Raw genomic sequence first — 13113 nt, forward strand, 5'->3', positions numbered from 1 at the left:
AACTCTGTAATCATTTAGGGCTGTCACTGGGGCATTTGTTGGGGACAGATGCAGTTTTGTCTGTGGTGAATCATGTGGCTATGTGAGTGGGCTCCACCAGGATCATCGCATGTAGTGGAAGTCGGGTTCATAGCAAATCCTTATTATTGGAGATGGAGATGGTTTGGGTGTAGATGAACTGGTTCAGTGTTGATGGCAGCATTTCTTCAACATCGCAGAATGACTCATTCTGCTGTACTAAGCTTTTCCCCAAGAAGTAGTCTCAGTGTTGAGTACCAACAAACTCTGTCCATAGGCTGGCTGTGCCTGCACAACCTGCCTGCGTGAGTTTGGTAGTGCCCATCTTTCTGTTCCAACTCCTCTTCCAGTCTCTACTATTCCATGAATTGTCCCTCACCCTTTTGTTGTTGTCCAGAATGAGGCTTGCTGAGACACAGATCCTGATAAACTCACAGGAAATATTAGAGGACTGTGTGGACAGCTTGGACAGGGCCTGAAAATAAGGCTGATGCATGCTCCAGACCAAGCATAGGAGGGGAATGGAAAGGTGCCACTAAATGAAGGTGGAGCATGAGGGAACTGTGTTGAAGGCTCTTTGTCGGGGTTACCCCAGCCCATTCCTCTCCAACAACCGCTGCACACCACCTGGTCACGGAGAACCCATTTACTGGGTCGTGGACTCCTCTGGTGCAGGAAGATGCTGGTGGGTGTCCTGGTTCACAGCTGTTGTGGGTGCCCTCAGGAGCAGCGGGGTCTGGTTTCAGAATGGTGTGTGCATGGTGCACTGTAGTTTTCTCCCCTGCAGCCCTAAGCATCTTCCTTGCTTTTTGGACAGCTTTTGTCCAAGAAGCACTGGTTTGTCTGGGACTATTTTGCTGCCACCAAGCTGATGGTGTAAGATGGGGGAATGGAAAAGGATCCCCATGTAGAATCTGCTTGTGATGAGAAGTGTGGTGTTGGGAGATAGGGAGGAAAGCAGCCATTCCTGTCTTAGAAGGAACAGGCATTGCCAGAAAGCTGGGATGCTGATACGTGGCGGGGCTTGTCACGGCTGGATGTCGCCCAGGATGCAGAGGATACAAGTGGGCAGACACCTCCCTGCCAAGACATTCTCTGCCATGACATCTCTTTGCCACAGGCCTTCACAGAGGCAGAGCATATTGCATGGGCTTTCTCTACAGTGTAGACAACGACTGCTCCAGCCACCAGAGCTGCCATCTCCCTGCTTATCCCTGCTGCAGCTTTGGTTTGTGGTGACCATGGTTCAATCTAGCTGGTATCTATTTTTTTTCCATGCATTTGATTTGCAAAATACTGCCAAAGAAGAACTGGTGTCTGAGACGAACAAATTGATCGCTTGTGTACCAGCATAGTGCAAGATTCACCTTGGCCTGAAGATGTACGAGGCCAAGATGAAGAGATGAAGATTCTTCTGCAGGAGCATGCATGTTGAGGAGGGGCTAGGCAAAGGAGAAGGAAAAAATTGGTTCAAACTAATTTTGAAGGAGCTTTGGAGATGGCTGAAGGGCCCAGCTGCCTGGAGTGTGCTCTGGCTTCAGGTAAAATAAGGGAAGAAGCAGAAGCTAAAAAGCTCCCTGCCATGCACCTCTGCTGACACTGCACACAGTGGGTCTAGTCATCGGTCCTGCAGTCTCCAAGCCGTGGGTGTGCTGTAGAACGCTCCCACTTTTATTTGGTTGCATTTGGCAGTCAGGGCCAAATCCTGCTCCTGATGCCAGTGGAGTAGAGCCAGGGTGATACAGCCGGCAGCTGTGGTGGCACTCAGGTGCGTACAGGTCGTATGGCAGAATCCAGCCCACAGGCTTCCCAGCTTTTGCTTTCACGCATCAGGTCCCAGCTCCCCCAGAGCCACCCATTGACCCGTGGTGAAGCGCAGGGTCTTTCTCTGGGGAATATTTCCGTTTGACTTCTTCCAACTGGACAGGAGCTGCTGAGCAGAGGGGCAGTCTCATAGGCACACCAACATAATGTCTGTCCCTGTGGCCAAGGTCCAGGGCAGCACTGCAGAGATCTGGGCAGTGGTGACAGCGATGGCAGTCCCCAGCTTGCCAGCTGGCCACGCTTGGGGTGATGGGGATCCACTCTGGGATTTCCAACCAAAGCCTGGAGGGTGCCGTGATCAAACTGGTCCTATCGGTTGTGCTGGAAGCTGGTTTAAAATGACCTTCCCTTTTCTTTCCCGATCGCTCTGCAGCACTTTACCTGACTCTCCCCCGGACTCTGGATCAGAAGCCTACTCCCCTCAGCAGGTGAATGGTAAGTGCTTCCAAGAGAGAGGCGGGGGGAAAAGTTTAATAATCAAAACCCCAAACCCAACATCCTCCCCCTTCTTGTTCTGTGAAAGTGGTTGGCTCTGAAATCTTTATCAGACGGGAGAAAACAGGCGGCTGCAATACGTGGGGATATTATCAGTTAGTAAATATCCCTAGACTTTCGCCTATTGTTCGCCTGCTAGTCTTTGCAAGGGGGGAGAGCGAGCAAGAGAGGGAACAGGAGAGAAGGCGAGGTGTGAATCCATTTACGTGGGGAGAGATCGGCAGTGTGGCTTGTCCCCAGGAGGGTGGGATGTGGAGCCTGCGAGCCTCCTTGTCCTGCCCTCTGCGTTGGGTGAGCAAAAGGCAAGGAGCGCGAGCGCGTCCCTGAAATGGAGCCTGGCTCGGGGAGACCGAAATGAACCCGCCGTTCAGCAGTAAGTTCCTTCCCAGCCCTTCCCTTCCCTCCAGTGGGGCCAGCTGATCCTGGGGGTCTTCTGCTGCCCCTGCAAAGGGCAAGGGAGAGCTAGTTCCCAGCCGGCCAGGCACAGCCAGGGGCACTGCCAGGCCCTCCCGGCTCCCCTCAGGGAAGCCACCAAGCGTTATTCAGTCCCTGTGGTGACCTTCACAGCTCTATGGTGGCAGAAACTCCTTGGTGAGGAGGGAAGGTTGCTTCTGGTCTCCCTTCCCCCTCATCAGCAGCACCCTCTTCCCCAGGCTCCAGCCCAGTCCCTACCAGGAACAGCGCCTGCTCTTTTTTTTTCTCGATGGAAGAGGTCAAGAGTTCTGTTTATCTTGCTAAAAAAAAATCCCTGGAATTCCTCCTGGCCCTTCCTTAAATATAACAAAGAGGCCGGGTTGCTCACCACAGGGAGAGCTGCTTTGACGTACTGGCGGAGCGGCAGCACCTCTGCTTGGGGAGGAGAGGAGGCTGCGGAGAGCACCCGAGCTGGGAGCATGTGTCCTGCCTTCAGCAGACACATCAGCCCCAGTCCCCTCCTTGGGTTGGAAGCCTGTGGAAATTGTGATGTGCTGTGGAGATGGCGAAGACGCAGTGTCCAGAGTGTCTGCCATGAGGGCATGGTCTCGCACACGCGTGTGCGGTTTGTCCCTTGAAAGCTGCCAGTGCCAAGGCTGCCCACGCCACAGGGACAGGACAGTCACTAAGGAAGCCCTGAAGCAGCTGTCTGTCTGTAGGGGCTCAGTCTGCGGGTTGTTGGGAGGCTCCTAGAAGCTTCATCCATCAGCTGAGCTGTGCCAAAGCTGCCTGGTGGCCGTGTCATTGAGCCGTGCTAGTCTGTGCCCCGGGTGACGCTGCTGGAAGCCGAGTGCTGGTCAGGAAGGCAGGAGCAGAGCTGGGTAAGGGGGATGGCATGCACGGTGCCTGCTGTGCCCAGCTGAAAAGCAGAGCGATGCTCTGGGATCTCACTGAGCAGCAGAAAGCCTTTGAGGAGCAGAACAGGCAGCAGCAGCCCTCCTCACAGCAGCCTTCGGTAGGAGGGCTCTGGGCAAATACACCTTTCCTTCCCAGACCTCGCAGCAGGAGGAGTTTTCTGATCTCTGGTCAAGAGTTTTGGCCGCATTAGTCAGCTGCTGGCTGGTGGTTGAGTGACCAAAGTCCACCCAGCTCAGTGTCCGGCTTTAGGCTGGCTGGTGGCACCTGCCTAGGGGAGCAGCCTAGCAAAGACCAAGCAGACGTCTTCCCTGCTATCCCCTCCGTGTGCCAGTGGCCTGTAACAGCCTTGGCTGGTCCCTGCATGTGTTTTCTCCCTCGTGCAATGTGCTGGTGCTTAGTTTACATGTCCGGGTGTCCATAGCAGGGTGTAGAGAAGCTTTGTCTGGTGTTTGGAAGTCACTGTCCCTTCCCACCCCGGGGCCAAGCGCCTCGTTTCCGCAGGGACCTTGGCACCCTGCAGGGACACCTGAACATGCCCGATGTAGAGACATCCCCAGGCTGTGAAAACAGAGCAGCTTTGTCCTGTTGTAGAGGTCAGTGGAAGATAGTTTTGTGGAGCTGGGGAACAGGCCACCCGTTTCCCCAGGCGGGGGCCCAGCAGAGGGCTCCTGTTCTCCGTCAACAGCTCAGCTGCGCGTTTTGGGGCTGCTGGGGCCTTTCGGTCCCAGCTTCTCTCAGGTGGAGTGCTTCAGCCAGACATTGGCACCTGGCTTGCTCTCAGCTTTCAGCCAAAGCTGTCTCCGTGTGCTGTGTTGGTGCGGATTTGGTGGGCTGGGCTCTGGGGAGGTCCCTGGAGGGCAGCCTGAGCTTAGCTGCTCTTTTTGCTGTCACTTCAGGGGCCCTGTTGTTGATCTCCTTAGCAAGTGCAGGCTTTTGGAGCACGCCTAAGATCTGTTTCAATGTTAGGATGGAAGGGAAGGACTGTTCTGAAGGCAATGTCATACAAACGCACCTGGGCTCAGAGAACACAGAAGTCATTACCTGCTCTGAGATGAGCACTGAGGTTGTTCAGGTTTGCCAGTGCACCAGCTTTCTTACCAATGTGTTTGGTTTTCTTTAGTACAATTATGAGCACTGTTTCCTTTGGTCAATTTCTAGGCATTCTGTGGACAAGTTGAGTGATACTCAATCATCCATCTTTACTTTACACACTTTAATTTTTGCTCTTAGATCCCAAAAGGGTTTTGGTTTTAGTTAAGGCCCTGTGCTGCACACTGGCATTGCTGGGCATTGACGTTATGGATAAGCAGCTGCAGAGAGATGGATTTGCGTGCCCCTCTGGACGCCAAGCAATTATTCTGATGGTGATATAGTCAAATCAACCCTAATCATGGCATCGCTTTAGTGTCCAGCTTCTCATTGAGGAGGAGGAAGATAGGATCACATTTGAATGCCTTTTTTTGTTTATTTAAATTTAGAGATCAAAGTCTCGTTCTGTTTTAAATTAAAAATATAAAAAATAAAAGACAAGCAAGTGCTGCCCCCATAGAAATCCTCATCGGTGACGCTGATGAGCTGGAGGTGTTCAGTTGTCCCTGCTCTTCTCTAGTTGTTCCCTTGTCTGCCTCAGCTCTCGGAGAAGAGCACAGTGAGTGTCCTTAGTAGCGTGTAGTAGCACTCTAACACATCAACACGGCTTTTTGGCTGCCCCTGGCCCAAGCAGGGTATGGACATCCCTGGGACATCTCTGTGCAGGGACTACGGAGGGGTTGGTCCAGGCACCCCTGGTTTCTGGGCAGCCCAGCTGGCTTTGTGCAAGGGCTGTGCCCTCAGGGCAGCCCCGGGCACTGTTGGCCTTTGGCACATGAACATGTTGCTGGGCACGTTCTTTGGGCCACTCCTAGAATCAGTAAAATTAGGCAAAGTCCAGGTGCTTTCTCTGTAGCTCTGTGTTTCCAGGCACAGGCTTTGGGGCTGAGCCTTTACCTCCCACTGCACTTTCATGGCCCATGCAGTTCCTTGGTGCTGCAGGAATATTGTGCCTGGTGGTTGTTCTGCTTGAAGGGATGTACAAAGCTAACACAAGAGCTGCCTGGGAGTTTCTAAAGACATGCTTTCACTACAGAACAGCCATGCAAGTAACCTAGGTTTAGGAAATATCAGGAATGTTTGTGAAAATCTTCCTTGCTGTCTCTCAGCCTGAGAACCTATTTCTCCTTTGAGTTTTGGTTGTTTGAGCTTCAAGATGCTGGGCCTTGCTTCCTTTGTGCTTCCAGTTTTACCTCCTCGCAGAAGATGGACAGTGCAGGACACCAGGTTTGGTGGGGCTGTGTGTCCCCCCGTCAGCTGGCCAGCCACTGCCCTGCTGCATCCTTGCACCGCAGATAGCACTTGGCTACGTGCTCGCCTGGGCAGTGTCTGAGGTTGGCACCGAGCCTGTGGTGTGGGCACGAGAAGGGAAGCTGTGCTCCAGTTCTCGTGCTGGGTATCCCTGAAGGTGCCTGGGATGCCAGGAGCACTGCGGGGCCTGAGAGGAGAAGTCAGAGCAGGGCAAGGTGGCTGTTGCAAGCAGACGGTGGCTGCGGGGATGCAGCTGTGCTGAGGCTGGGCAGAAGAGCTAGGGAGGTACGGGTTTGTGAAGGTAGCCAAGGTTGGGATGGTTTTGAGGGGAGAGGAGTGTCCAGTAAGAATTTTGGATGGATGGGTGTGGAGCAGAGGCTGGCCACGGGCTGGAAGCACAGTGGTGGCCCTGCCTGCTGCTCTAACAGGTGTGCCTCTTTCTCTCTCTCTCTCTCTCTTTCGAGACCCTCACCTCCTTCGGACCATGACCCCCGAGAACATGTGCCACATGACTCCCCCGTCTCGCCTGGAGCACCCCCCTCCACCGCCACCTCCGCCGCCACCGCCCCCCCACCTGCAGGGCCCCCCGCCACCTCCTCCCCACCCGCACCAGCCCCAGCACAACCCTCACTTCCCCGGCCTGCAGCGGGACATGTACATGAAGGCCGAGCCCCTGATGCCGCCCTACGGCATCGGGCAGGGCATGGCACCGGCCGACCTGCACCATGCCCAGCAGTCGCAGATGCTGCACCAGCTACTCCAGCAGCACGGAGCAGAGTAAGGCCTCGGGGCACTGGGCTTTGTGGTCTTGGGGTGATTTGGGGACGTGGCGGGATGGGGGGCAATGGGAGATGGATCTTGCAGGGTGCATGAGTCAAATTGCTGGGTTTAACCACAAGTTAACCAGCGTGTCCTGGTTCTCTGGGAATGGGCTGGGGAGGTGTTGAGGTAGAGATGACCCAGAATGTGGGGCAGGGATTGCAGTGCATAGCTTGGAGCTGGGTGGTGGGGAGAGGCAAGAGAAAAGCCAAGGTGTAACTCAAGGCACAGGGCTTGGCCGTCACTGGGTGGGTGGGCAGAGCCTGGTGGCAGAAGGAGGTGAGGGTGCTGAAAGAGCCCATGTCTCCAGGCACAGAAGTTCTTGTTTTTTTTTGTGTGTGAGATGGCAGCTTTTTCCTTTCCTGCTCAGCTTTTGCTCTCCCGTTGGTCTCACAGCCTCCCGGTGCACCCTGCCAAGAAGAGGAAACACTCGGAGTCGCCCCCCAACACTCTCAATGCACAAATGCTCAACGGGCTGATAAAGCAGGAGCCAGGTATGGGGTCCGTGCCGCTCAACCCTGACAGAGTCCAAACACCTCCCTGGCACCAGCCGGGACCGCTCTCACCAGGTATGTGGTTTTCAGCCCCCCAGTCCCTTAATATCCCCAGCACGTCCCTCCAGGCCCAGACCTCGCACTGTGCCCTGGCCATCAGGAGGCTGGCAGCACAGGTGATGCAAATCGCTTCCTTGTGCTCTAACCCAAGTGGATGCTGTGTTGGGGTGACTGAAACACGTATTTCCCCCTCGCTGCAGGCCTGATTCAGGACAATGACAGTTTAAATGGTTCCTACCTGGATCCCAACTACCAGTCTATAAAGTGGCAGCCACATCAGCAAAACAAATGGGCAACTCTCTATGATGCCAACTACAAAGAACTGTGAGTAGTTCACCCAAAGTCAGATTCCCCTTTCATTTATCGGTGTCAAGGGACTGAGGTTGGGAGGATCCACTCACAAAGTTCACCTTGGGCTTCCCCTTGTCTTTTATCACTTTCTGATCTCTGCTTGCCTGCACTGTGGTGGAGATACTCTCTCTGTGGTGCCTTTGCTATTGGGAAAGTCATTTCTCTGCACTTCTACAGGGATGGTGGAGGATCAAGATATGGGGCTGGTTCTGTAGGAGCCAGCAGAAAGCAGTTCAGCAGACCTTGTGTTTACATGGGGGGTTGTTTTGGCAAATCAAGCCTTGCCTGAGCGTGGTTTGGATCCGCAGCACACTTTTCCCCTTCCCAGGCTTACAAAATGTCCTGGATTTTAAAATGTGTGTTAGGATTTACAGGACAATAGATAGCATGAAAGACTGGAGGTAATCCAGAGCCACTTCAGCACAGCTTGAGAGCAGCACAGAAAGGAGCTTGAGGAGGAGTGGGAGTAGTTGGTGGGCAGAGGAGAAGAGGAGAGAAAGAAAGGAAAAGAGAAGGGTTTGAGGGAAGGCAGAGGGCCAGAGAGGCTGGGGAGCGGGCGGAGAGGAAAGCCTGGGGTGGCCAAGGCAGATGGGGGAGCAGAGAGAGGCTGGGTGGGAAGTGGGGGTCAGGAGCTGGCAGGAGAGGCTGGGGCAGAGGAGGGTGGGGGCAGCACATGGATGAGCCTTATAGGAAAGAGTGCTCAGGAGGAAACCGCTGTGGATCCTCCCTGCATTCCTCAGAGGTGACAGAGAGCTGGCAAGCAGCAGGCTGGGTTCCAGGAACTGAGCAAACGCCCCCATTTCCCCTCCTCCTCTTTCTGGACAGCCAGGGGCTGGTAGGGTCCTCTCAGGGGACGTGGAGGAGGGGGTGCTCTGTTGTTTGTGATACCAAATTACCCAAGACTATGAGCATAGCTCGCCCAGACGGTGCTCAGGGTGGGAACCGAGGATACCTGGCGAGAGCAGTCGTGGAGGCAGGGAAGGGTCTGTGATGTGCAGGGAGGCTGCAGCTGCAAGCCCCAGAGCTCCTGCTCACAGATCTCAGTCTGCCCTCATCTTCATACCGCCTTTAATTCAGACCTCTGCTGCTAACATGGTGTGCTGGGGGTTGTTGCCCTGCAGAGCAGTGGCCATTAGTTGGTTACTTCTTTGGTGACATCCTGTCATTTGCAAAGACTCTGGTTGTGGTTGTTTTCGCAAGCACAGCAGGAGACGGGTAACATGGGGAGGTGATTGCGTCCGTTTTACTAAACTGTTTCCATCAAAGAAGCATCTCCCACCTTCAGGTAGAATATCAACACCCCAATCGACCTATTCCTATGGGGGAAGGAGAAAAAGGGAGATGAATAACGTGATAATTAGTAATTTCTACCCTGAGATGCAAGGCTGCCTTCTTCACCAACAGCAGAGTGCTCTTTGCTACCCACTAGACTTTGCTCCTCTTCCCTCCCTGGTAATTTTCTCCACTGCTTTCTGCATTGTGACTGTGTTCACTCTGTAGTTTAGGCAAGTTCATGCACTTTCTGCCTGTACAGTAGTTTTAAATCCATGATGGAGCCTGGTATCCTCTTTCCCAATGTATTTGGCGGTTTGCTGAAGTGGGCAACTCCTCTGCAGAGCTTGTCTTCAGCTTTCAGTGTTTCCTTCATGGTGTAAAATCTTGTCTTTAGGGTGCCATGGCCTGGCACCTGCCCAAGTGCTGAACTTTTCCCATCATGTGTTGCACTGATGTGAGGGCTACTTCTAGGAACTCATGAGTAGCTCCAAAGTCCAGTCCTGCAGCCCTGCCCCTGCTCTCCACCTTCACTTTGCTTTTCTGCAGGTTGTGGGACAAGAGAAGCTGGCCACCTCTAGCTGACCACGTACGTGCGTGCTGTAGCCCCCATACGAGGCTCCTGCTTTCTGCACAGGGCAGTGTTTGTAGCTGGCCCCCACCACCTCGAACTCTGCCTGGACACATCTTCTCTATCTCCTGGTTTTCAGCCAGGGCCTGGCCATCCCTGGGCAGTTACAGTGCTGAGGTTTTCCCACCTGACAAAGCCACCTTTGGCTTCTGCTGCTGTTTTGCTTCTCACAGGCTGTTTTTGTGCCAGTACTGCCTCTAGCTGTAAGTCGCAGTGTCTTTACCCCATGTCAAAGGGGTTCTGAGAAGGGAGATCAAGAGAGGTGATCTCCCCTTCTCTGACTTGGGCAATGCTTGGTCACAACCTGTTGGTCCCTGAAGTGGCCTCTCCTCCACTGTCAGTCTCAGCACGGTTTTTGCTGTGTGGCAGAAGCATGAATGCACCTTTTATAGTCAGCAGGGTCCAAAGAGCTCCATGCATTGTGGAGCAGACCTCTCGCATGGCCTCACTTTTCTCTTTGACATAATGAGTCCCCCTTTTCCTTCCATCTCACTGTTTACCTGTGCTGGGTAAACGGTCTCTCATCTGAAACGCGTCACAGCTCTTTCAGCTTGTCACAGACGGTTTGCAGATGTTACGGTTCCTGTTCCAGAGATTTGCCACGCACCCCGGTATTGTACAGACACAATGGCAGATGCAGACTACACAGTATTTACTGCTGGGCGCAGAGAAGTCGCTGGATTGCTGCAAACCACAGCTTTTAACTCCCACAACCCCAGCTCTGCACTACTGTGTTCTTTGGATCTCTGCTTGGGGTCACTTGCTAATACCTGCTTTTAGGATTTAGGGTGAAAGCCAGAACAAACCTACTTCTGCAGCATTTAGGTCATCATCCAGTTGTGTAATGGATAAATTCCTTTGAAATGACTTCATGTAGATTTTAGGAACTCACATGCAGTTTGGTGTGGAGCTGGATTTGACCCAAATAAAAAGTTAAGGTCAAGGATTGATCGATTACATTTTTTTGTTGTGCACTACCTCAGTGGGCTCCTGCTCTTTTCTGGTGGCTTAGCAGTCAGGGAGCTCTAGGAGAGGCAGTGCATGGTGAGCTTACATCTGTTTTGAAGTGGACAGTCACTTAGACAGTTCTCTTGGTACAGCACTGCACCAAAATAGATCTGTGAGGAACTGCAAAAGCTCAGCTTTCCCTTCTTTCTTCTATAAGAGCTTTTTTTGGTCAACCAACTCATGTTTTAGCAGGTAGGAGTCTCCTTCTTCTTTTCTACCTTTTGGGTATACTCAGCAAATGAGCAGGCATCTGTGTCTCTTTGAGATCCATGAATATTTCAACGATTTAGTTCCCTCTGAGATCATTAAGCAAAGACCAGCCATTCCTGGTCTGTTTTCTGCTGGAAGCTGTCCTGCAGTTTGTACGTGCTGTTATAGTTTCCTGTCCCTAGAGGGAACATATTCCTCCCCCCGTGATCCAGGTGCCCACAACCTATTCACAGCCCCAGGAATTTGAATCATCTGAATCATCTGATATTCCCTGCTCTTGCTCTTAAGAAAATAGACCAGAAAGGCACGTTAAGGAGAGAGACTGAGCACGAGCCCATAGGAAGCTGTTCAGGTTCTTAGCCTGGCATGGCTTTCACCAGTCAAGAGCTTGCCAGTGTTTTAGCAGTGACTGTTGCACACAAAGAGCAGCTCTGAGCCCTGGCATGTGCAGGAGATTGACTTCTAAAAAGCAGTCACTGTAATCCACCCTGACATAAGGGAGAAGAACTTGCACCCAGCCTCCATGGGGGCGAGTTTCTCTGGTTCGTAGTGTTTGATCTTCCTCCTGTTCTGCCTCAGAGAAAGCCAGTCCAGCACTTACTGCTGCCTGGAAGAGAATCTGCTCCTGCATCTAAGCACAACACTTTCTGTTGAGTTAGTGCAGTAATTGCTTTGTCAGTACTGGAGTATGTTTCTGAACCTATACAGAATAGAATGTTTGTGGATTTATGTACAATGTTCCATGCTAAGTGTAATCTTACAGGGCAAATAATACAGCTAAATGATTTTCAATGCTGCTTCTCTTGCACTCACAAAATTGGGTCCCTTAGCAGGTCCCCCTGCCAACAGCAGGACAGAAGTGTCTCGAAGTCTGTTATGTTTGGAGGTTGATCAGCTGAGAAGGAGATTTTTCCAGATTTGAGATATAGACGAGACTGTCTTTCTGCTGTGAACATCTTGCTGTGAGATGCTGAAACCTGGTGGGATCTGGGAGTTTCTTGGAGATCCAGCAGTCTGTCTGTGTCAACCAATGGTACCACCTTCTCTGTACTGCTTTTCTGGGGAGGAACTCGAGCTGCTGGGCTCTTGCCAGCCTTCTGTCAGGACTTTGCACGTACATTCACCGTGCCCACCAGCTGTCTGATCTGGCAGCGTCGCCTGGGAACAGATAAAAGTTACGTGGTCCCAAACTCTTTGGCTAAGGATGAGTAACACGTGCACGTTGCGCACAGTTCACAGCAACCTCCTTGCCATGCAGTGTGCTCTGCATACACAAGGAGCTGCGTCCAGCACTTAGCTGCACAGGCTCACCTGTGAATCTACTGACAGCCACTTGCCTCCCCCTTCCACTTGTTTGTCATTTCATATATGTGGATGCCACTCTGGCCTTTCTTTCCAGTTCCTTGCACAGAGGCTTCCTGAAGAACTGATGGCACTGCTGTTAGTGTTGGCTGGTGATGGGACATGAGGAGACCTTTTCTCCTTACTCATGCTGCTCTTGGTGAAGTCACTAGTAAGCAATGCTGAAAGATTTTTGTTCCTCAGAAGTTTACTGCTATGTTTTGTAATGATCAGTAGCCCCATGAGAGTCTGTTCCAGCTCTTATCAGCACCATTCAGGCTCATTGAACAGCTCTTTTTTCTTATGCAGTGAGTGGACGTTGTCACATCAGATCATATTTGCGTTCTCTTGCTTATAAATATGTTGAAAAATTCATCTCTGTTCAGTTGTTTTCCTGGAGAAAGCTGCAGGGTAGGGGCCTTTCGGCTATTTCTCTTTTTTTTTTTTTTTTTTTTTTTTGCTGTTCTGTGCTATACCTTGGGGCCAGGCTCCTTCTCAGCTGTTGTCTGAGCTTGATGACATGGGAACACCACAGGGGGAATTGGAACTAATCCTGCCTTTCCTCGGTAGCATTTCTGCCTTCTGACACCCACGTAGCACAAATGAATATTGTTTTGTTAAAGGCAACAGATGCCCATCCCCAGGCAGGGGGTGCAGCAGCCCTCTCTGCTGGGAGAAGAGCAAAGGGGAGCCAGGCTCACCTGGGGGGCATGTGTGTCATTTCAGTATACAGTCCTCCTAGAAGCAGGCTAGGTTAAGGAAGCAAAGGAGAGGACAAAGGGAAGAAAGGAAGGAAGGGTTGCAGCATGGATTTAAGTGGAAGTGTCTGGAAATCTGTGTCTTGGCGTGGTGGGCTGATGTCTCAGGCTTTGGTTATGTGGGCTGAGGAATCTGTGTTGGTTGAAGGAGACGAAGGTT

The 13113-nt window shown here is 52.3% G+C and overlaps 1 protein-coding gene across 5 annotated transcripts in view; it reads left to right on the forward strand.

Annotated features, from left to right (window-relative positions):
• The window catches only part of MYRF (myelin regulatory factor), a 62024-nt gene that overhangs the window by 27366 nt on the left and 21545 nt on the right, over window positions 1-13113 (forward strand). For all 5 annotated transcript variants that reach the window (XM_084522551.1, XM_084522553.1, XM_084522555.1 and 2 more), the window contains 4 exons: window positions 2216-2277; window positions 6474-6786; window positions 7225-7397; window positions 7583-7706. In XM_084522551.1, coding sequence (XP_084378677.1) covers window positions 2216-2277; window positions 6474-6786; window positions 7225-7397; window positions 7583-7706 — 672 coding nt within the window. The remainder of the gene's footprint in view (window positions 1-2215; window positions 2278-6473; window positions 6787-7224; window positions 7398-7582; window positions 7707-13113) is intronic.

The sequence above is a fragment of the Aythya ferina genome (assembly GCF_964211825.1).
Source record: "Aythya ferina genome assembly, chromosome: 5".
NCBI lineage: Eukaryota > Metazoa > Chordata > Aves > Anseriformes > Anatidae > Aythya > Aythya ferina.